The 21320-nt window shown below is 42.7% G+C and overlaps 1 protein-coding gene across 2 annotated transcripts; it reads left to right on the top strand.

The window, feature by feature from the left end:
- Positions 1-8451: 8451 nt before the first annotated feature.
- On the top strand, positions 8452-19177 carry LOC127682996 (cytochrome P450 2A12). Of its 2 annotated transcripts, none has more exons than XM_052179812.1 (9): positions 8452-8628; positions 8891-9053; positions 12324-12473; positions 12693-12853; positions 14109-14285; positions 15666-15804; positions 16253-16440; positions 16947-17088; positions 18996-19177. In XM_052179812.1, the coding sequence occupies exons 1-9, from the start codon at positions 8452-8454 to the stop codon at positions 19175-19177; spliced, it is 1479 nt and encodes a 492-aa protein (XP_052035772.1). The 2 variants fall into 2 exon arrangements, with proteins under 2 accessions (XP_052035772.1, XP_052035761.1); XM_052179801.1 differs by having other exon boundaries at positions 15660-15804.
- The last annotated feature ends 2143 nt before the right edge of the window (positions 19178-21320 follow it).

The raw sequence follows: 21320 nt of genomic DNA, 5'->3' as shown, positions 1-21320 counted from the left end.
GCCGCCATCTTGCCTGCAGGACGACAGAGAGCTCAGGCGGGCAGACCTGTAACAGGCATAGCCTAAGGCTAACAAAGCGGGGGTCCAGGCCCCAAAAGGCACAGGACTGACCCCAAGAACTGGGCGGCTTGGTGGGCCATCTGTGAGTCAACCCGCCCAGGTGATTGTTAGCAAAGCAGACTCTCCCGGCGCTTTCAGGGAGCACGGGCGCACACGCCCGCCATCCTAGTCACCTGGCAAACCCAATTAACAGTCAAAGCCGTAGGGGAACTTTGCTCGGACCTTGGCCTCCCAGGCTTTTGCCTGGACTCAGGGACTGGGCGGCCAGGCTAACCTTGTGTGCGATAGCCCGGTTGGCAGATCGGCTGCCCAGCGGAGTGAGCGGAACTCAGGGGAGGTCACAGTAGCATACACCGTCGGCACTCCCTGGGAGTGCACACGGGCTCCATCTGCTCCACAGACACAATCTGGGGCAAGGCCTCAGGCAGAAGCCCTTAGCTCTACTCTCTCCGCTTCCGGATCCAGATCAGTCTGGGCGGCAGCATTACATCTCCAAGTCCTGCAAGTGGCTAGCTGGGCTTCCGGGCGGCCAGCTGGGAGAAGTCAGTGTGCTCCAGTGAATCCAGCGGGCCCCAGCGGGAGCCTTCGGGTGCCTGCTTTGGGATCTGAACAGCCTGGGCAGCAGCACACTGTCTACAAGCAGTGCAGGAGGTAAGCTGTGCACCAGAGGCCAACTGGGAAGGGGCAGCTTGCACTGGTGAGTCCAGCACTGACAAGATAAACTAACACCAGTGAGATCTAGATGGCAAAAGGCAAACGCAGGAACGTCACTAACAGAAATCAAGGCAATATGGCAACATCTGAACCCAATTCTCCTCTACCAACATGTCCTGGATACCCCATCACACCAGTAAAACAAGATTTGGATTTAAAATCACTGGTCATGATGCTGGTACAGGAACACATGAAGGTCATACATAAAGAAATTCAGGAGACAATGGATCAAAAGGTAGAAGCCCTTGCAAGGGAAACACAAAAATCATTGAAAGAAATCCAGGAGAATACAAAAGCCAACAAGGAGGAAATGCAAAAAACACTTAAAGAAATACAGGAGAACTTTGCTCAACAGGCTGAGGTCATGAAAGACGAAACACAAAAATCTCTTAAAGAAATACAGGAGAACTTTGGTCAACAGGCTGAGCTCATGAAAGAGAAAACACAAAAATCTCTTAAAGAATTGCAGGAAAACACAAACATGCAAGTGAAGGAGCTAAGCAAAACCATCCAGGATCTAAAATCAGAAGTAGAAACAACTAAGAAAACTCAAAGGGAGACAACTTTGGAGATAGAAAGCCTTGGGAAGAAATCAGGGGACAGAGATACAAATATCAACAACAGAATACAAGAGATAGAAGAAAGAATCTCAGATGCTGAAGATTCCATAGAAACCATGGACTCAACAGTTAAAGAAAATGCAAAATGCAAAAAGCTTGTAACCCAAAATATCCAGGAAATCCAGGACACAATGAGAAGACCAAACCTAAGGATTATAGGCATAGAGGAGAGTGAAGATTTACAACTTAAAGGGCCAGCAAATATCTTCAATAAAATTATGGAAGAAAACTTCCCTAACCTAAAGAGAGAGATGCCCATGAATATACAAGAAGCCTACAGAACTCCAAACAGACTGGACCAGAACAGAAATACTTCCCGTCACATAATAATCAAAACACCAAATGTTCTAAACAAAGAAAGAATACTAAAGGCAGTAAGAGAAAAAGGCCAAGTAACATATAAAGGAAGACCTATCAGAATCACAGCAGACTTTTCACCTGAGACTATGAAGGCTAGAAGGTCCTGGGCAGATCTCATGCAGACTCTAAGAGAACACAAATGCCAACCAAAACTACTATATCCAGCAAAACTCTCAATCACCATAGATGGAGAAACTAAGATATTTCATGACAAAACCAAGTTTACCCAATATCTATCCACAAACCCGGCCCTAAAAAGGATAATAGGAGGACAACACCAATACAAGGAGGGAAACTTCACCCTGGAAAAAGCAAGATAGTAACCTTTCATCAAACCCAAAAGAAGTTAAGCATTCAAATTTAAAAAATAACGTCAAAAATGATAGGAAGTAACAATCACTATTCCTTAATATCTCTTAACATCAATGGACTTAATGCCCCAATAAAAAGACACAGACTAACTGAATGGATACGTAAACAGGACCCTACATTTTGCTGCTTACAGGAAACACACCTCAGGGTCAAAGACAAACACTACCTTAGAGTAAAAGGCTGGAAGACAATTTTACAAGCAAATGGTCTCAGGAAACAAGCTGGAGTAGCCATTTTAATATCAGATAAAATTGACTTTCAACCCAAAGTCATCAAAAGAGACCCTGAGGGACACTTCTTGCTGGTCAAAGGAAAAATACAAAAAGAAGAACTGACAATCCTGAACATCTATGCCCCAAATGTAAGGGCACCCTCTTTTGTAAAAGAAACTTTATTAAAACTAAAAGCACACATTGCACCTAACACAATAATTGTGGGTGACTTCAACACTGCACTTTCCTCAATGGACCGATCAGGAAAACAGAAACTAAACAGGGACACAATGAAACTAATTGAAGCTTTGGACCAATTAGATTTAACAGATATATATAGAACATTCTATCCTAAAACAAAAGAATATACCTTTTTCTCAGCACCTCATGGTACCTTCTCCAAAATCGACCATATAATTGGTCACAAGACAGACCTCAACAAATATAAGAAGATCGAACTAATCCCATGCCTCCTATCTGATCACTATGGAGTAAAAATGGTCTTCAATAGCAACAGAAACAACAGAAAGCCCACATACACGTGGAAACTGAACAATACTCTACTCAATGATACCTTGGTCAAGGAAGAAATAAAGAAAGAAATTAAAGACTTTTTAGAACACAATGAAAATGAAAACACAACATACCCAAATCTATGGGACACAATGAAAGCAGTGCTAAGAGGAAAACTCATAGCCCTGAGTGCCTCCAAAAAGAAAATGGAGAGAGCATACATTACCAGCTTAATGACACACCTGAAAGCCCTGGAACAAAAAGAAGCTATTTCGCCCAGGAGGAGTAGAAGGCAGGAAATCATCAAACTCAGGGCCGAAATCAATCAAGTAGAAACAAAGAGAACCATACAAAAAATCAACAATACCAGGAGCTGGTTCTTTGAGAAAATCAACAAGATAGATAAACCCTTAGCCAGAATGACCAAAGGGCACAGAGAAAGTATCCAAATTAACAAACTTAGAAATGAAAAGGGAGATATAACAACGGAAACTGAGGAAATCCAAAAAATCATCAGATCCTACTACAAGAGCCTATACTCAACACAACTGGAGAATCTGGAGGAAATGGACAATTTCCTTGACAGATACCAAATACCAAAATTAAATCAGGACCAACTAGACCATCTAAACAGTCCCATAATGCCTAAAGAAATAGAAGGAGTCATAGAAAGTCTTCCAACCAAAAAAAGCACAGGACCAGATGGCTTCAGTGCAGAATTCTACCAGACCTTCAAAGAAGAGTTAACACCAATACTCTTCAAACTATTCCACAAAATAGAAACAGAAGGAACACTACCCAATTCCTTCTACGAAGCCACAATTACGCTGATACCAAAGCCACACAAAGATCCAACAAAGAAAGAGAACTTCAGACCAATTTCCCTTATGAACATCGATGCAAAAATACTCAATAAAATTCTTGCCAACCGAATCCAAGAACACATCAAAACGATCATCCACCATGATCAAGTAGGCTTTATCCCAGGAATGCAGGGTTGGTTCAATATACGGAAATCCATCAATACAATCCACTACATAAACAAACTCAAAGAACAAAACCACATGGTCATTTCATTGGATGCTGAAAAAGCATTTGACAAAATTCAGCATCCCTTCATGCTTAAAGTCTTGGAGAGAACAGGAATTCAAGGCCCATACCTAAACATAGTAAAAGCAATATACAGCAAACCGGTAGCCAGCATCAAACTAAATGGAGAGAAACTTGAAGCAATCCCACTGAAATCAGGGACCAGACAAGGCTGCCCCCTTTCTCCTTATCTTTTCAATATTGTACTTGAGGTACTAGCTCGGGCAATTCGACAACATAAGGAGGTCAAAGGGATACAAATTGGAAAGGAAGAAGTCAAACTATCATTATTTGCAGACGACATGATCGTCTACCTAAGTGACCCAAAGAACTCCACTAGAGAGCTCCTACAGCTGATAAACAACTTCAGCAAAGTGGCAGGTTATAAAGTCAACTCAAGCAAATCAGTGGCCTTCCTATACTCAAAGGATAAGCAGGCTGAGAAAGAAATTAGGGAAATGACCCCCTTCACAATAGCCACAAACAGTATAAAGTATCTTGGGGTGACTCTTACCAAACATGTGAAAGATCTGTATGACAAGAACTTCAAGACTCTGAAGATGGAAATGGAAGAAGACCTCAAAAAATGGGAAAACCTCCCATGCTCATGGATCGGCAGAATCAATATAGTTAAAATGGCCATTTTGCCTAAAGCACTATACAGATTCAATGCAATACCCATCAAAATCCCAACTCAATTCTTCACAGAGCTAGAAAGAGCAATTATCAAATTCATCTGGAACAACAAAAAACCCAGGATAGCTAAAACTATTCTCAGCAACAAAAGGAAATCTGGGGGAATCAGTATCCCTGACCTCAAGCAATACTACAGAGCAATAGTGTTAAAAACTGCATGGTATTGGTACAGTGACAGACAGGAGGATCAATGGAACAGGATTGAAGATCCAGAAATGAACCCACACACCTATGGCCACTTGATCCTCGACAAAGAGGCTGAAAACATCCAATGGAAAAAAGATAGCCTTTTCAACAAATGGTGCTGGTTCAACTGGAGGTCAGCATGCAGAAGAATGCGAATTGATCCATCCTTGTCTCCTTGTACTAAGCTCAAATCCAAATGGATCAAGGACCTCCACATAAAGCCAGACACTCTGAAGCTAATAGAAAAAAAACTGGGGAAGACCCTTGAGGACATCGGTACAGGGAGAAAGTTTCTGAACAGAACACCAATAGCGTATGCTCTAAGAGCAAGAATTGACAAATGGTACCTCATAAAATTACAAAGTTTCTGTAAGGCAAAGGACACCATCAAGAGGACAAATCGGCAACCAACAAATTGGGAAAAGATCTTCACCAATCCTACATCAGATAGAGGGCTAATATCCAATATATATAAAGAACTCAAGAAGTTAGACTCCAGAAAACCAAACAACCCTATTAAAAAATGGGGTACAGAGTTAAACAAAGAATTCTCACCTGAAGAACTTCGGATGGCGGAGAAGCATCTTAAAAAATGCTCAACTTCATTAGTCATTAGGGAAATGCAAATCAAAACAACCCTAAGATTTCATCTTACACCAGTCAGAATGGCTAAGATTAAAAATTCAGGAGACAGCAGGTGTTGGAGAGGGTGTGGAGAAAGAGGAACACTCCTCCACTGCTGGTGGGGTTGCAAATTGGTACAACCACTCTGGAAATCAGTCTGGCGGTTCCTCTGAAAACTGGGCACCTTACTTCCAGAAGATCCTGCTATACCACTCCTGGGCATATACCCAGAAGACTCCCCACCATGTAATAAGGATACATGCTCTACTATGTTCATAGCAGCCCTATTTGTAATTGCCAGATGCTGGAAAGAACCCAGGTATCCCTCAACAGAAGAGTGGATGCAAAAAATGTGGTATATCTACACAATGGAGTACTATTCAGCCATTAGAAACAATGAATTCATGAAATTCTTAGGCAAATGGATGGAGCTAGAGAATATCATACTAAGTGAGGTAACCCAGACTCAAAAGGTGAATCATGGTATGCACTCACTAATAAGTGGATATTAACCTAGAAAACTGGAATACCCAAAACATAATCCACACATCAAATGAGGTACAAGAAGAAAGGAGGAGTGGCCCCTGGTTCTGGAAAGACTCAGTGAAACAGTATTCAGCAAAACCAGAACGGGGAAGTGGGAAGGGGTGGGTGGGAGGACAGGGGAAGAGAAGGGGGCTTGCGGGACTTTCGGGGAGTGGGGGGGCTAGAAAAGGGGAAATCATTTGAAATGTAAATAAATTATATCGAACAATAAAAAAAAAAAATTCAGTAAGATAAGATCACCATGGTCATTTATTCCTCATCTTCTCATAGCCTCAGCATCCCAGGGTCAGCCTATTGCTCTCCACACTGGAGTTGGCCTGAATTTCTGCCATTAATCTTCCCTCTGTCTACTAAGAGCAGGCCCTGAAAAATGAAGAAATGCTGCTTTAAAACATCTAATGCACCTTCAAAGGGAGCTGTCACTTCACAAGCACCCACTGTGCACAGTTTGTAGGACAAGTAAGATACAGGATGCCCACAAACTTGGATTAGAGAGTTTGACCCAAAGGTCTTTCAACCATGTGCTCCATGCTTGCCCTGTGCTCTGTGGGAAACATGGATACTGATTACAGATGCATCCTGTATCCAAGTGAGCCACCCTAAGGGTCTTAATGGGAACCCAGTAGGAGTCTTTACCAATTAGAAGCCTTCTGACAACTGGGGTTTCTCCATATTGGGAGTTCAGGTTGTTATTTCCCAAAACCTCCACAAATCCTTCACCAACATTCTGATTTATTTTCCTCTAGTCTGTGAAAAGATCTGCTAAAATATAGCTGCAGTTTTCTACCCTTTTCCAAGCCATATATAGACAGGGAAGGTCGCCCATCCTAACCTGAAGCTGAGGCTCCTTTTAGAACTCTGTGCGCCCATCAGTGGTGATGCATGGCTTTAATCCCAGTGCTCAACAAGCAGAAGCAAGTGAATCAGTGTGAGTTTTGGGCCAACCTGGTCTACAGAGTGAGGTCTAGGATAGACAGGGCTACACAGAGAAACTCTGTATAGAAAAGAAAGAAGAAAGAATGAAAGGAAGGAAGAGAGGGAGAGAGGGAGGGAGGGAGAGAGAAAGAAACAAAAAAAGAAAGAAAGAAAAAAAAGAAAGAAAGAGAGAGAGAGAGAGGGAGAGAAAGAAAGAGAGAGAGAGAGAGAAAGAAAGAAAGAAAGAAAGAAAGAAAGAAAGAAAGAAAGAAAGAAAGAAAGAAAGAAAGAAAGAAAGAAAGAAAGAAAAAGAAAGAAGGGAGAGGGCAAAGGAGGGAGGGAGGGAGGGAGGAAAACCACATATATGAGGACACAGTACAGGACCAATCTGGGCTCAGATGCCCACCTTAGTCTCCTACTGACATTTCCATCCACATCTACCAGAAACTCAGCACCCACAGATCCTTCTTGACATGTGACCTTCTAGTCCACAGCTTTGAAATCCTTCCTGTTTTCCTTGCTAATATGTTTCCCCTGATAGAAGGACAAAACTATCTGGACTCTAGGGCTCCAGAAATGAGGTTTGGTTAAGAGCACTTTGTGCACTTGTGGAGGATCCAGGTTTTATTCCCAGGACCCACAGGGTCGCTCACAACTGTGTGCAACCTCCTTTCCAAAGGATCTCTCTACATCTTCTGGCATCTTTGGACACCGTGTGCAAGAAAAACATTCAAATACATAGAATTTTAATACAATATAACCCTTAAAGAAATAAAATAATCTTTTTGTTTAAAAAATAAAAAGATTCAATGCCAGGACTAGAAAGATGGCTCAGCAGTTAAGAGCACTGATTACTCTTCCAAAGGTCCTGAGTTCAATTCCCAGCAACCACAAGATGGATCATAACCATCTGCAATGGGATTTGATGCCCTCTTCTACTGGGTCTGAATGAGAGTGTACTCATATATATAAAACAAATAAATAAATCTTTTAAAAAGGACATTCAGTGTCTGAAGCCATGCATCCTGTATTAATCCAGTGAAATCTAAGAATTTGAATTCTATCACAGACCACAATGCTCACATCTATGTGGGCTCTTTTCATCTACTCAGCCATACAAACATAGATTTTTAGTTCTATATATTTTATCTGCTGGACCCAGACATGGTCTCCAGATAATGGCCACGGCCCCCACTACAGTATCCCTCTCACTGTAGCCTTTGAAGAGTGTATTGTAGATGGCCTGCTCACCTCATCCACTGAACTCCCCAGCTTCGTCCTCCAAAACCTCTTTGACTGCATCGTATTCATGGAGCACCACAACCCAGCAAGGCTTTAAGTATTTTGAATTAAGCCTGGCTCCAAAAGGTCTTTCTCTTTGCCTGTGTTGTGGGTGTTGCAACACAGACAGGGTCAATGTTAGGAGATAGGATTGGGATGTAAAAGACTCAACTAGACAAATAGGAGCAAAGGCCATCCTCTGTCCCCGGGAGTATAAAGGTAGTATCTTGTCGTCTATCAGCCTGTCAATCCTCACTGGCACCATGCTGGGCTTGGGGCTGCTCCTGGTAGCCACACTGGCCTACCTAAGTGTCATGGTCTTGACGTCTATCTGGCAGCAGAAAATCAGGGGGAAATTGCCTCCAGGACCCACTCCTTTGCCTTTCCTTGGGAATTACCTGCAGCTGAACAGGAAAGACATATACAGCTCCATCACACAGGTATCACTGGATGAGGACATGGAAGTACAAGAGGCTGCTCGATTTTGGATGTTCTTGTCGCAGAAAATTCATAGAGTAATCCAAAGTCTTATGTTAATGGAGTTTAGAAGGCTATGAAGCTATTGCAAGTCTTTGGTTTGTTGTTTGTTTGCTTGTTTGTTTTTCAATCATTTGTTTGTAGGATATCACTTAATCTGACCTCTGTGTGCTGGCCCAGTTAAGTCAATAAGTCATCTAACAGCGCCCATCTGCCTCACATCAGCTCCATGAGCGCTACGGTCCCGTGTTCACCATCCACCTTGGGCCTCGCAGGGTTGTGGTGCTTTATGGATATGATGCAGTCAAAGAGGCTTTGGTGGACCAAGCTGAGGAGTTCAGTGGACGAGGCGAACAGGCAACCTATAATACACTCTTCAAAGACTATGGTGAGGAGGATACCACATTGGGGGACATGCCCTGGGATTTGTTGTACTCACTGAAGTAGCCTGCCTCCTAACTCACCTCTCCCTTCAAGGCTGTACTGAGCCCTCTGATTTTCTCTTCATATCCATGTTGAATGTTGCCTTCACAGTGACCCACCCTGACATTTCTGAAATGTGTGACTGTAGACAGACTTTTGCTGCTCTGTGTGTTCTTCTTTCTTCCACCCTTCTCCACCCTCTTCTTCCACCCTTTCAACCTCCTAACACTAGGTAGGAGAGAAAAAGAGACAGAAGTGAAAGGGAACAAAATTATTGATAGACTACTTCCTGTTGATTAGCAGTGATTAGTTCCTTAGGGCAAATTTGATCTTCACAGTCAGGATATCTAATTTCTTGGTGTTTTTTTTTTTTTTTTTTTTTTTTTTTTTTTGGCAAGACTACTTAACAAACCACAACCAACAGCAACCAACCCACCTCTCAAGGTCCTAGCATTTATATAACCTCTGAGGAATCCCCAGAATTCTAAGTGTCACACACTCTCAGAAACTATCTGCAACTGGCAAAATCAAACCCCGCCTAGAGCATGAGGCAAATCACAGTCCTCTACATCGAACAGTCTGAAGAAACCTATATCCTATGCCTCTGATTAAAATGAAAACATATTCCCGTGTTACTTCTGTATTTTTCAAAAAACCCAAAATTCTCATTGCATGTGACCATTGCTCCTGGCTGCTCCCTAACTCAATGTGTCTCTTCTCTTCACTAAATGTCCTCTTTCTGTGTATATCTCTCTTAGAACCTCTTGACATTCTCCTACATTGACTATTCCTTTTTAATTTTTGCTGATATTTTTATCTTCTTTAAACATTTTAGGTTCTTTTATCTTCCTTTCTGTGCATGAGTGTTTGCCTGTGTGGATGTATATGTACCATGTGTGTGCCTGGTACAGGTCAGAGAGATCATCAGTCTATATACAGTGGGACTCACAGATGATTGTAAGCCATTATGTAGATGTCTGGACCAGAACCCAGGTCACCTCCAAAACAATGAGTGTTCTTAACCACTGAGCCATCTTTTCAGCCCCTGATATGTTTTTATTTTGGTGCTTTCCCCTTCTACATTTCACCCTAAGTCTTTCCCTTTTCTTCCTCTAATTTGAGATTCACAAACATCTGCTTCTCCATTTTCTTCTTTCACCTGCTGGTGACAGCCTCTTCAGATGGCCTCTGCTTCTCTGTCTCCCTGTTTTCAATCTGTTTATAGCCCAACTAAGAATCACCCACAACCTTCGTTTTCACCCCAGATTTTAGCCCCTTTATCCTTTGTCTTTGCCTACCTGAGTGCCTCAGTGTTATGACATTTGGGGATAAAAGTGTCTCAGAAGCCAAGATGGTACTGATAGCCCAAACAAAGACTTATACAACTCATACTGGGGAGAAAAATGAGCTCATTTGGGGTCATTTATGCAGTAAGAAACAACTGTCAACTTGAATAATGTACTAAAGTCACAGCACCTTCTAAGCTTCTATTTCATGAGGCTCAGTTTACAACAGAACTGATATGAATGTGAGCCTTGACAAAGGTGCAGCCAGTGCCCACAGATACACTCACCCTCTATATGTTTTTAATTATTTATTTTATTTTTAATTTTGTGTATTCATTGGGGCCATGAGTTGGCATAATAACAGAATGAAATGAAAATTTTATCCACACTCAGAGCATCAGTGGCAGGTCTCAGGCACACTCTACTGACCTCTCTGGATTGGCTTTTCAGATTCTTTATTTTGATATTTCCATGTATGGGTGTTGTGCTCACATGCATAGCTATACACCATATGAGTGCCTGCTGTCCATAGAGTCAGATCTCCTAAACTGGAGTTTCAGAGCTGCCATGTGACTGCTGGGATTCAAATACCTCTGCAAGATCAGCCAGTGCTCTTGAGTGCAGAACCCTCTCTCCTGCCCCCAATGCCTGTATTTTTTAAATGCTGTTTTACATACTTCATGTATTGTCTCTAACATGAGTATAATTCTTATAGAAAGTTATAGTCCAATAAGTGCTGGCCAAGGTGACAAAACTACAAAATGACCTTGAACAACAAAAATACTCATTCTACGCAAGAAAAAGCAAACTAAAAAGAGAAAGCACACAAAGAGCCAAAAACCTTTACCACATTAACGCTGCGGTTATAGTTTAACACAGAGGTCAGAGGATGCATCTGTTTCTCTGAAGAACTGAGAGACACAGAAAGAACTAGTACCACCTGGTGTCAAGATATAGAGGTGATTACAGCTTAGGCCACATAAACAAAACCAGAGCCAAGGACCAGCATGCAGTAAAATATAAAAAATAAATAAAAAATATACCAGCTCTGGGTTCCTTCCCACCTTTACTGGATGAAAGACATACACAGCCTTCATATTTTAATATGCCTTATGCATTACAATAGCTGGCAACTGCCTACCCTCCATGCTGTTAGAAATCATGTCCTTATTGATAACCCCGAGTTACTGCTTTACTGGTTTCTATATTCTGTCTTTGCTGCTCTTGACCCTATTGAGCAGCCCTCTGGGCCATGTTCTCTTGGCCCTTCGCACATGGTGGCTCTCCTCCCTTCTGCTTGTTCTTCTTCCACGGCTTCCACAGAGGCTCCTCCTTCCCATTCTCCATCCCCCATGGCCTCTAGCCCAGGAAATCTAAACCCCCCTATGTCTCTTCTCCCAAACTATTGGCTGCTGGCATCTTTATTTACCAATCAGAATTAACTGGGGGCAGAGTCCCTCAGGCTATGTGCAGACTCCAAATCTTAGAGATACCAGCACTTAGCATTACAATAAACAGTAAGACAAAACCACAACACCAGGGTACTTTTGTCTGTAGGCCTTCCTTGTTTTAATGGGGATTTGCTGTTTTCAGAAAATGCTCAATCTTGGTTCTTTTAGCCATTTCAGGGAGCCAGAGCAGCTAACCAGCATCAAAAGGCATGATGGGATTGGTCCAGCTAAAACATTGAGGACTAGTCTCCCTGTGTTCTGAGTCTCAATGCTTCTGTCTGTTTGTAACTTCCTGTTTCCTTGCCTGGGTGACTTGCTCCAACTTTCTTACTCTGAATGTGCCTGATGCTGGGTCTGTGTTTGTATACTCTGTGTTCTTTCCATCTCTATTTATCTTTGTCTCTCTTTTTTCCTCTTAGAAGCTCTTTCCAGTGTGGGCCTGCTCCTTCCTCAGCCTCAGTCTACCTCTCTCCAGCTCCCATGTTCTTATCTCTACAGGTGTGACATTCAGCAGTGGGGAACGGTCCAAACAACTTAGGCGATTCTCCATAGCCACACTGAGAGATTTCGGTGTGGGTAAGCGAGGAGTGGAGGAGCGTATCCAGGAGGAGGCAGGCTGTTTGATCAAGATGTTGCAGGGCACTTGTGGTAAGCAAGAGACCCTTAAGATTTTGGACAAGAGAAGAAACTTCTCTGACACCACCAAGAGCCTATGGGTTGTGGAGAAGGAGGGTGAGGAAGACCACCTACCAAACAATCTCCAGAATCTGGTGCTGAGCAGTTGGTGCCTCACTCCATGCCCATACCATTCACTAACTCTTTTCTGTCATGATCCCAATGTCTTCCCAACAATGTCATCCCTCTCAGGAGCCCCCATCGACCCCACCATCTACCTGAGCAGAACAGTCTCCAATGTCATTAGCTCCATTGTCTTCGGGGACCGCTTCGACTATGAGGACAAAGAGTTCCTGTCACTGCTGCAGATGATGGGTCAAATAAACAAATTTGCAGCTTCACCCACAGGGCAGGTAACAAACTCCAGTTCTGCCAATTGCCCTTGTAGTGTCCCACATTGGCCATACCCACAAAGGGCAAGGACCTCACCAACTCTCATCCCCACAAACATAAGCTCCCCTCAAAAGAAGCCTTTACCCTCAGACAACTTAACCTTTACATCAGAACCCATGGGAGCTATCCAGTACTCAGAATCTAATGATATCTGGATTCTTCAAATAGCCTGAGAACAAAGCTTGGCTCTCTTCCCTGGGCAGGTTTTCCCAGCTTCATCTCTAACACATCCTCTGTGTGGTCCTCCTGAAAGTTGAGACCCCTGCTCAAGGGAGACAAGTGAGCACCTCAGGTCCCTCCTCTATTCCTGAACACCTACCTGATTCTGCAAAACTGAGGCCAATAAAGTTATTCAGCCCATATACACTGGTCTCCCAAAATATCCCACTGGCACAATGGCACGAGAGTCACCTACATATACCATGTAAATTCAGGGATAAGTAGACAGGCACCTCAACCAATGAAACCAATCACAGACCTCTGGACAGACTGTTTGCCCAAACATCCATGTGAGTGCCTCCCAGTCGCACACAGCCTACATCAAAACAATGTCTGACAGGTGTGTTTGCCACGCCTTATAAACTGAACCATCCCATGCTTAAATCCTGACTATGTAAAAACAGATTCTAATCTCAAACAAGTATCAAGACACCTAAACATAGCCTTCCCAGATGCCTAAACATTTAGATACATGAGTCACCAAGACACTCCTGGCCTCAACGTTATAAGCCTGGAGAATGGGTCTGATCCAAAAATCGGTTAAAGAGTTAGTTGAATGCCCACTAGTGTCCCCTTTTGATACACCTCGTCTGGGTTCTAGGACAATGACCCTCTTTCCTTAAATCACCTGAAAAATTGCTGTCTCTGAAGCTTCAGCGATAGTTCAGTGGTTTAAGATCATGCACTTCTTATCCTAAGGACCTGAGTTCAGTTCCCAGTACTTATGACATTTCACAGCTCTAGGGGATCTGACTTTAGACACCTGTGCTCACGCACTCACACATAATTAAAAGCATACTATAACAACAACAACAACAACAACAACAAAATGAATATAAAGAGTTCTTTAAAGAATAAAGTAGAGTTGCTGTTTATTACAATCCAGCCTCACATAAATAAATTAGCACCTGGATGAATGCCTTGAGACAAGTCCCACTCCCACTGGGTGTTGCCACTGACAAGTCTCATTCCTATCTTTTCTCTTTCCACCCCCAGCTCTATGACATGTTCCATTCAGTGATGAAGTACCTGCCCGGACCACAGCAACAGATCATCAAGGATACTCAGAAACTGGAAGACTTCATAACCCAGAAAGTGAAGCAGAACCAGAGTACCCTGGACCCCAATTCCCCACGGAACTTCATAGACTCCTTTCTCATCCAAATGCAAGAGGTGATCCCAACATCTAGGGATGGGACATCTAAATAGGGCAGCTGGAAATCACCCTGGAAAGGGAGGAACAGAGGCCCATTAAGTCCCCATGATGCTCCTCACAGTCCCAATGATAGTTAAACATCACTCTTCCATCTGCTAAGCCTTCCTTATACAAGCCAGGGTGTGAGCAAGCAAATTACCATGCCAACCACCATTCCAGTATCCCCCCAGGAGACACTGTTCTCAGCACATCCTGCTATTCGCCTACTTAGCAGGCACTGAAGCTCTTATCAAAGATCCTGTAGAGCCTGGATCTCACAAAGAGGGAAAGTGTGCCCAGAGTTGCATGCTGACGTCATGCAGCCAGAAAACTGAGCACCCTTGTCTCTGTGGCTCTTTGGCTTTTGCTGTCAACCACACGCTCTCCAGCATTTCCTATCTCCATTAGGAAGTACATATCAATACACATCAGAGGCCCCGGCAACATGGGTATTTTGTGTGATATCAAAAGTCTTCCTTCATTCACAGGTGAGAAGAAAGGTCATGGAGTTCTATTGCATGTGTAGGTCAAAGGTCTGGTTAGGGGTTCTACTATGAAGTTGTTTTAGGGAGGAGAGACTGACATTTAGATTCTGGTCTGTGTCTCAGATCTATCTCTAATAACAGACTCCATCATGGCATCTGGGGTCTTTCTCACAGTCCTTACCCCTCACTCTCTAAATATTCCAACCATGAAATGAGTGACAGTCACCTAGACTTAGAAATGAACAAAGCTTCTCATGCAATCCCAAGGCTCCACACAACCTGGACACTATCTTTCCCAGCATTGGGCTGGACCCTTTGAGAACTAGATCCAAAGAAAAGTCCAGAAATGGTGAGATTGGGTCCCTCTACTCCATGAGGAACTTAATCCACAGTTGGTGGCTCTTGAGAGAAGAGGAAATCATATTCCTTAGCAGTGTGGCTACTAGTAAGTTGCCCTTTCTCTAGTAAAGAACCCCTCACCCATACTCACAGAGCCAAGTCTAGTTACAAGCAGTTGCCCACACCCAAACAGTCCAGGAAATATAAAGGAGACTTATTAGAAGTAAGAAAGAGTTCAACAAAATGGAAAATAGAAGATAATAGAGGGGAATAAGTTTAAAGTGCATTTCACATATATGTCTAAAAAATGAGGACTCAACAGGGTTCAGTAGGTATGGAAGGGGATTCATCTAGGAGGTGTTGGGGGAGGTGTGTGAATATATCCACAGTAGAATAAATGAAATTCTCAAAGAATTAATAAAAATATTTATAAAAGAATGACTAGAAAGTTTTAGAAAATTAAAACCCTTAATGTTCCCCAAGAGGATGACAAAGTGATAGATTTGTGTTTTCTCTCTCTCTCTCTAGGAACAGGAACAAAATGTTAATTCAGAGTTCCACATGAAGAACCTAGTAATGACATCATTAAGCCTCTTCTTTGCCGGGTCTGAGACAGTCAGCTCCACACTACGTTATGGCTTCCTGCTCCTCATGAAGCATCCAGATGTGGAGGGTAAGGCTGTGTGGCATGGAAGAAGTTGGGAAGCCCAGATGCTCCAACTCATTCCAACCTGACAGTGACCCTCACCTCTCCCAGGTCCCTGGATGCTCAGACATGCTCTGCTATGCAGAAACAGGGGGATATTAAATGAATGCATAAACATATTTCTCACTAACTGTTTAAAATATTTGACATTCCCATATTGATTTCCCAATGGATGCCAGATCCCTGCTCTCTGGTCCATGCCCTGACTCCTCGTTCTTTTCCTCACCATGATTCTGTCATGAAAAGGATAAAATGACCCTGGCCAACATTTAGGTATGGAAATATGTTTCCAATGGTCTATATGCCTGTCATTTACAGAGACATGTAATACATACAGTGTCACACATGTGAACTATTGCACCTGCTTTGAGGCCTCTGGACTCGTAGAAACACCCCATCTCCCCTTGTCTTCCAGCCAAGGTCCATGAAGAGATTGACCAGGTGATTGGCAGGAACCGGCAGCCCCAGTATGAGGACCATATGAAGATGCCCTACACCCAGGCTGTGATCAATGAGATCCAGAGATTTTCTAACTTTACTCCCTTGGGCATTCCTCGAAGGATTATGAAGGACACTACCTTCCGTGGTTTCTTCCTCCCCAAGGTACAACTGTGCCCATCCAGGAGGGGCCTCCAGCCCACTTCCTGGTGCCTCAGGGTCCCTATCCATCTACAGCTAAGTAACTCCACTCTAATTCCCCCAACTACTATGTGAGCCTCACTAGGATCATCTGATTGGATTACTGTCACCTCACTTAGACTTAGTGCCTCCAGAGATTCATCCACATGCCCCCAACTTGTTGTCCCATTGCTTTGAACTCCGATTTCTATCTGCTTTCCTGCTTTGCTACCTTCAAATATCCCAATTCCTAGGCTGGAATCAAAGGCCTGGTGTCATAGCCTATCTCAGAACATGAACCCCATGGACTCAAATCTCCTATTCCTGGGGACACATATCACATTACCTCAATGAGTATACTCCCTAATGCCCCTCCCTCAGGAGACCCCCCAACTCTGTGCCTTTCAGTTCTCTTCATTTAGGCCCTAGCACTTCTTGGGGTCCTTCCTCCATTTATCCATCTTCTCAAACTCCTTTCTTCCCTCTTCCAGGGCACTGAAGTGTTCCCTATATTAGGGTCTCTTATGACAGACCCAAAGTTCTTCCCTACCCCCCAAGACTTCAACCCCCAGCACTTCCTGGATCACAAGGGACAGTTGAAGAAGATCCCTGCTTTTCTGCCCTTTTCTGCTGGTAAGAAAACACTGGGTTGCAGGAGCACTGCTCACACCAACAGGGGTAGCTCATGCCAGGTCCTCATCTGTGATGCAGCCTAGGGTCAAGCCAACCAGTTGCAACCCTTGTTCCTCCCATGCACCAAACATCCTGGATGCAGATCAAAGGATCAATGAGATCAGTGATCTCTTTCAGAGAGAGGGTGGGGAAGGGAGTTTTTAAAGCAGTTTTAAATGATTTTTGTTTTGGTTCTCTTTATTTTCTAAAATAATTTATTTAATATGCATTGGTGCAAGGTTGTCAGATCCTTTGGAACTGGAGTTACAGACAATTATGAGCTGCCATGTGGGTACTGAGACTTGAACTTGGGTCCTTTGGAATAGCAGACAGTGCTCTTGATCACTGAGTCATTTTTCCAGCCTTATATTCAGACACTTTAAAGGGGGACAACAGTCAGGTGGTGGTGGTACATGCTTTTAATCACACTCAAAAAGCACAAGCAAGTGGATCTCTGAGTTCAATGCCAACCTGGGGCTATGGAGTAGGTTACAGGACAGCCAAGGCTACACAGAGGAAATACTGACTTAAAAAATCAGATAGAGGGCTAATATCCAATATATATAAAGAACTCAAGAAGTTAGACTCCAGAAAACCGAACAACCCTATTAAAAAATGGGGTACAGAGTTAAACAAGGAATTCTCACCTGAAGAAATTCGGATGGCGGAGAAGCATCTTAAAAAATGCTCAACTTCATTAGTCATTAGGGAAATGCAAATCAAAACAACCCTAAGATTTCATCTTACACCAGTCAGAATGGCTAAGATTAAAAATTCAGGAGACAGCAGGTGTTGGAGAGGGTGTGGAGAAAGAGGAACACTCCTCCACTGCTGGTGGGGTTGCAAATTGGTACAACCACTCTGGAAATCAGTCTGGCGGTTCCTCCGAAAACTGGGCACCTTACTTCCAGAAGATCCTGCTATACCACTCCTGGGCATATACCCAGAAGACTCCCCACCATGTAATAAGGATACATGTTCTACTATGTTCATAGCAGCCCTATTTGTAATTGCCAGATGCTGGAAAGAACCCAGGTATCCCTCAACAGAAGAGTGGATGCAAAAAATGTGGTATATCTACACAATGGAGTACTATTCAGCCATTAGAAACAATGAATTCATGAAATTCTTAGGCAAATGGATGGAACTAGAGAATATCATACTAAGTGAGGTAACCCAGACTCAAAAGGTGAATCATGGTATGCACTCACTAATAAGTGGATATTAACCTAGAAAACTGGAATACCCAAAACATAATCCACACATCAAATAAGGTACAAGAAGAAAGGAGGAGTGGCCCCTGGTTCTGGAAAGACTCAGTGAAACAGTATTCAGCAAAACCAGAACAGGGAAGTGGGAAGGGGTGGGTGGGAGGACAGGGGAAGAGAAGGCGGCTTGCGGGACTTTCGGGGAATGGGGGGGCTAGAAAAGGGGAAATCATTTAAAATGTAAATAAATTATATCGAATAATAAAAAAAAATTAAAAAAAATCTAAAAGTAAATAAATAATAGATAATGGTAGATATGTAGATAGATAGATAGATGCATATGTACATGTATACATACATAAATACGTCTATGACAGATAGATAATTAGATGAATAAATTAGAGAATCCACATTTGATAGTATAAATGATAATTGGTAGAGGAAGCATTTAGCCTTCTCATTGATCCAGACTACCATGGGTTACCCCACTTTGTGTGTAGGGACACTGGGATTCTGAGAGGCTTAGGAGCCTTTCCTAATGATCCCTCACTCTCCAGTGTAGAAGCTCCTTCCCCCTAAGAGAACACAGCTGCACACTGGGTACTGAGGCAAGGCAGCAGTGAGAGCTGTACCTGTGCTCCTTCCCCCTCTCCTCCTCAGGGAAGCGATTCTGCTTGGGAGATGGCCTGGCTAAGATGGAGCTCTTCCTCTTCTTCACCACCATCTTGCAAAACTTCTGTTTCAAGTTCCCATCGAAACTAGAAGACATCAACGAGTCCCCCAAACCCTTGGGGTTTACCAGGATCATACCAAAGTACACCATGAGCTTCATGCCCATTTAATTCTGGGTTGAACCAAGGTGGTGCAAGAGGGAGGGAGAGTTTGAAGTGGTGCCAGAAGAAGGTGGAGTGAAGAGAGAAGATGAAGACCGGGGGTTAAGAAGGGACCATGTGTTGAGTTCACTGAACTGCCATTTTGCCTCTGGGTAGTAGATTCTGAACATTTCTCCTGGGCTTTAATTTGCTAAAGGTGTGCATATATGTTTAAAAAAACAGATTATTTTAGGGAAGATCTAGGTGTAGAATTATTGCTTCTGTCATTTCTTAAAGCAGTTATGCTCCTAATTCTTAAAGAATGATAGCATTGTTTGCACAGAAACATCAGTGATTTCCCTCCCCTGAAAAGCACTGAAATTACTTCTGTTTAATAAACTTTTACCTCATCTTATAATAAAAGCTGCAAATGCCTTTTGTTTCTATTTATTTACAAAAAACTTTTCATTAGATTTCCGGGGATGACCCTTTAAAAGGATTGCTGCCTTCAGCTGAAAACATAATGTTCTTTCTACCATTGTATGTAGGATCTACTTTTGTAAAAGACCATGGTTGTGTCCTAGATAAAACCACTACAATATTTTTGTATGCTTTGTCTGCAGCCTTGACTTGTTTTCACAATATTCTCATTATCCAGACTTCATCTTTTGAATCTTGCCTTTCCACATCTTGAAAATTTGTTATTGAGAACTGACTGTAATGGACAATTCAATCTAGCTGGTGATCTGGTAAAGAGCATCTTTTTTGAAATATTTCTTGGTTTCCTCCCCATCCTGTTACAGTTTTTATGCCCAATAATACATGGAGAAGTGTAATGATCAGTCTTAACCTTTTGCTTTCACTGTTTTCTAAAGAATCTGCTAGGCAGTGTTATAACATTTCTGCCAAGAGTCATAGGAATCAAACACCAGATTATCACAGTGTACAAGTGACATCAGACTTTTGGAAAGAAGTTGCTTTGCATTGCTCCCTCACTCTTCTCCGTATTCTGGGATACAGCTTTGACCACAGGTCTTACTATTTGAATAGGAGTACATGTGCATAATGTAATACAGATATAACCATTTGTTGTATGTGTATATATGTTTTCTATAGAACTTGAGTGTACAGCAAATCAATACTTTAAATTTTCAGAATGGGTCATCTGACATAGTGATTGTCCCTTTGAGGCTGAATCCATTACTGACTAAGTATCTAGGTTTTTACTCCAGTAGGGAGGAATTCTAGTGAGTTAAACTTACATGATTATTATTGTCTAAAACTGAAAACAAAAGCTCTTTTTTTCAGAGACAGATTTAATGATCCTTGTTGGTGAAATGCAGCAGATCTGGTGTACATACAGGTCCCCACAGGATGTGGTAGTGTAATTAGGATTTGGAGACTTAACAACCAGGGCTACCCAGGAAAGTCACTTGATGACATGGTGACATAAGAGTCGCTCACTCGGCTTGCTTCTGCTACTTTCAAAATCTAACTTCTCAGCTTATTAATCAGGTTATTGTATTAGTTACTCAATAGTCTTTAGATTAGGACACCAGATGGGAGTTTGTCCTCAATGCAGGAAGGGTAAGCACTGGGCCAGGGAATTTAAATCTAAGACAGACCTTCAAGGCTGTCCCATGTCAGGAAATGAGCAGAGGGGCCAGCCTCGGGCCCCCAGATGTCCACAGCAAGCATCTCATGGGGACAAGAAGCTGCTGCCAGGCCAGGGAAATCCATTTTTGAACTTATCATGGCAACTACAGGAAGCACAGAATTGCATCTCTGTTCTACCTCCCTTGTGGTATAAACCCCTGAGATGGGAGTTCAGACCCTGCCTACAGGAGTTTTTGAACATTTGCCTATAGAAATTTGGCGATTGCTTCTAGGACGAAACTGTACCATTGTAAAAGGACTGCAGATTTATCCAGGTGTCATAGAAAATTATTATGAGGGAGAAATTAAAATTATGGCTGCTTCCCCTCATGGTATTATAACTAAACCTGCTAACCAAAGAATTGCTCAACTTATCTTAATTCCCTTGCATCTGCTACCTTCCAGATTCATTAAGAGTGAGAGAGGACAGAGTGGCTTTGGTTCCTCTGATGTGTATTGGGTTAAATTTATTACTAGTAAGCAACCTAACTTTAAATTAAAAATTGAGGGGAAGCTT

This window comes from Apodemus sylvaticus, chromosome 1 (assembly GCF_947179515.1).
Source record: "Apodemus sylvaticus chromosome 1, mApoSyl1.1, whole genome shotgun sequence".
Taxonomy (NCBI): domain Eukaryota; kingdom Metazoa; phylum Chordata; class Mammalia; order Rodentia; family Muridae; genus Apodemus; species Apodemus sylvaticus.
This window is presented reverse-complemented; position numbering and strand designations above follow the sequence as displayed.

Excerpts from the sequence above, each read along its gene's own strand:
- LOC127682996 (XM_052179801.1), top strand. The coding sequence starts at position 8,452 with ATGCTGGGCTTGGGGCTGCTCCTGGTAGCCACACTGGCCTACCTAAGT. Across the intron at positions 12,854-14,108 it reads CAGCTTCACCCACAGGGCAG|CTCTATGACATGTTCCATTC; the intron begins GTAACAAACTCC and ends TTCCACCCCCAG. Across the intron at positions 17,089-18,995 it reads TTTTCTGCCCTTTTCTGCTG|GGAAGCGATTCTGCTTGGGA; the intron begins GTAAGAAAACAC and ends TCTCCTCCTCAG.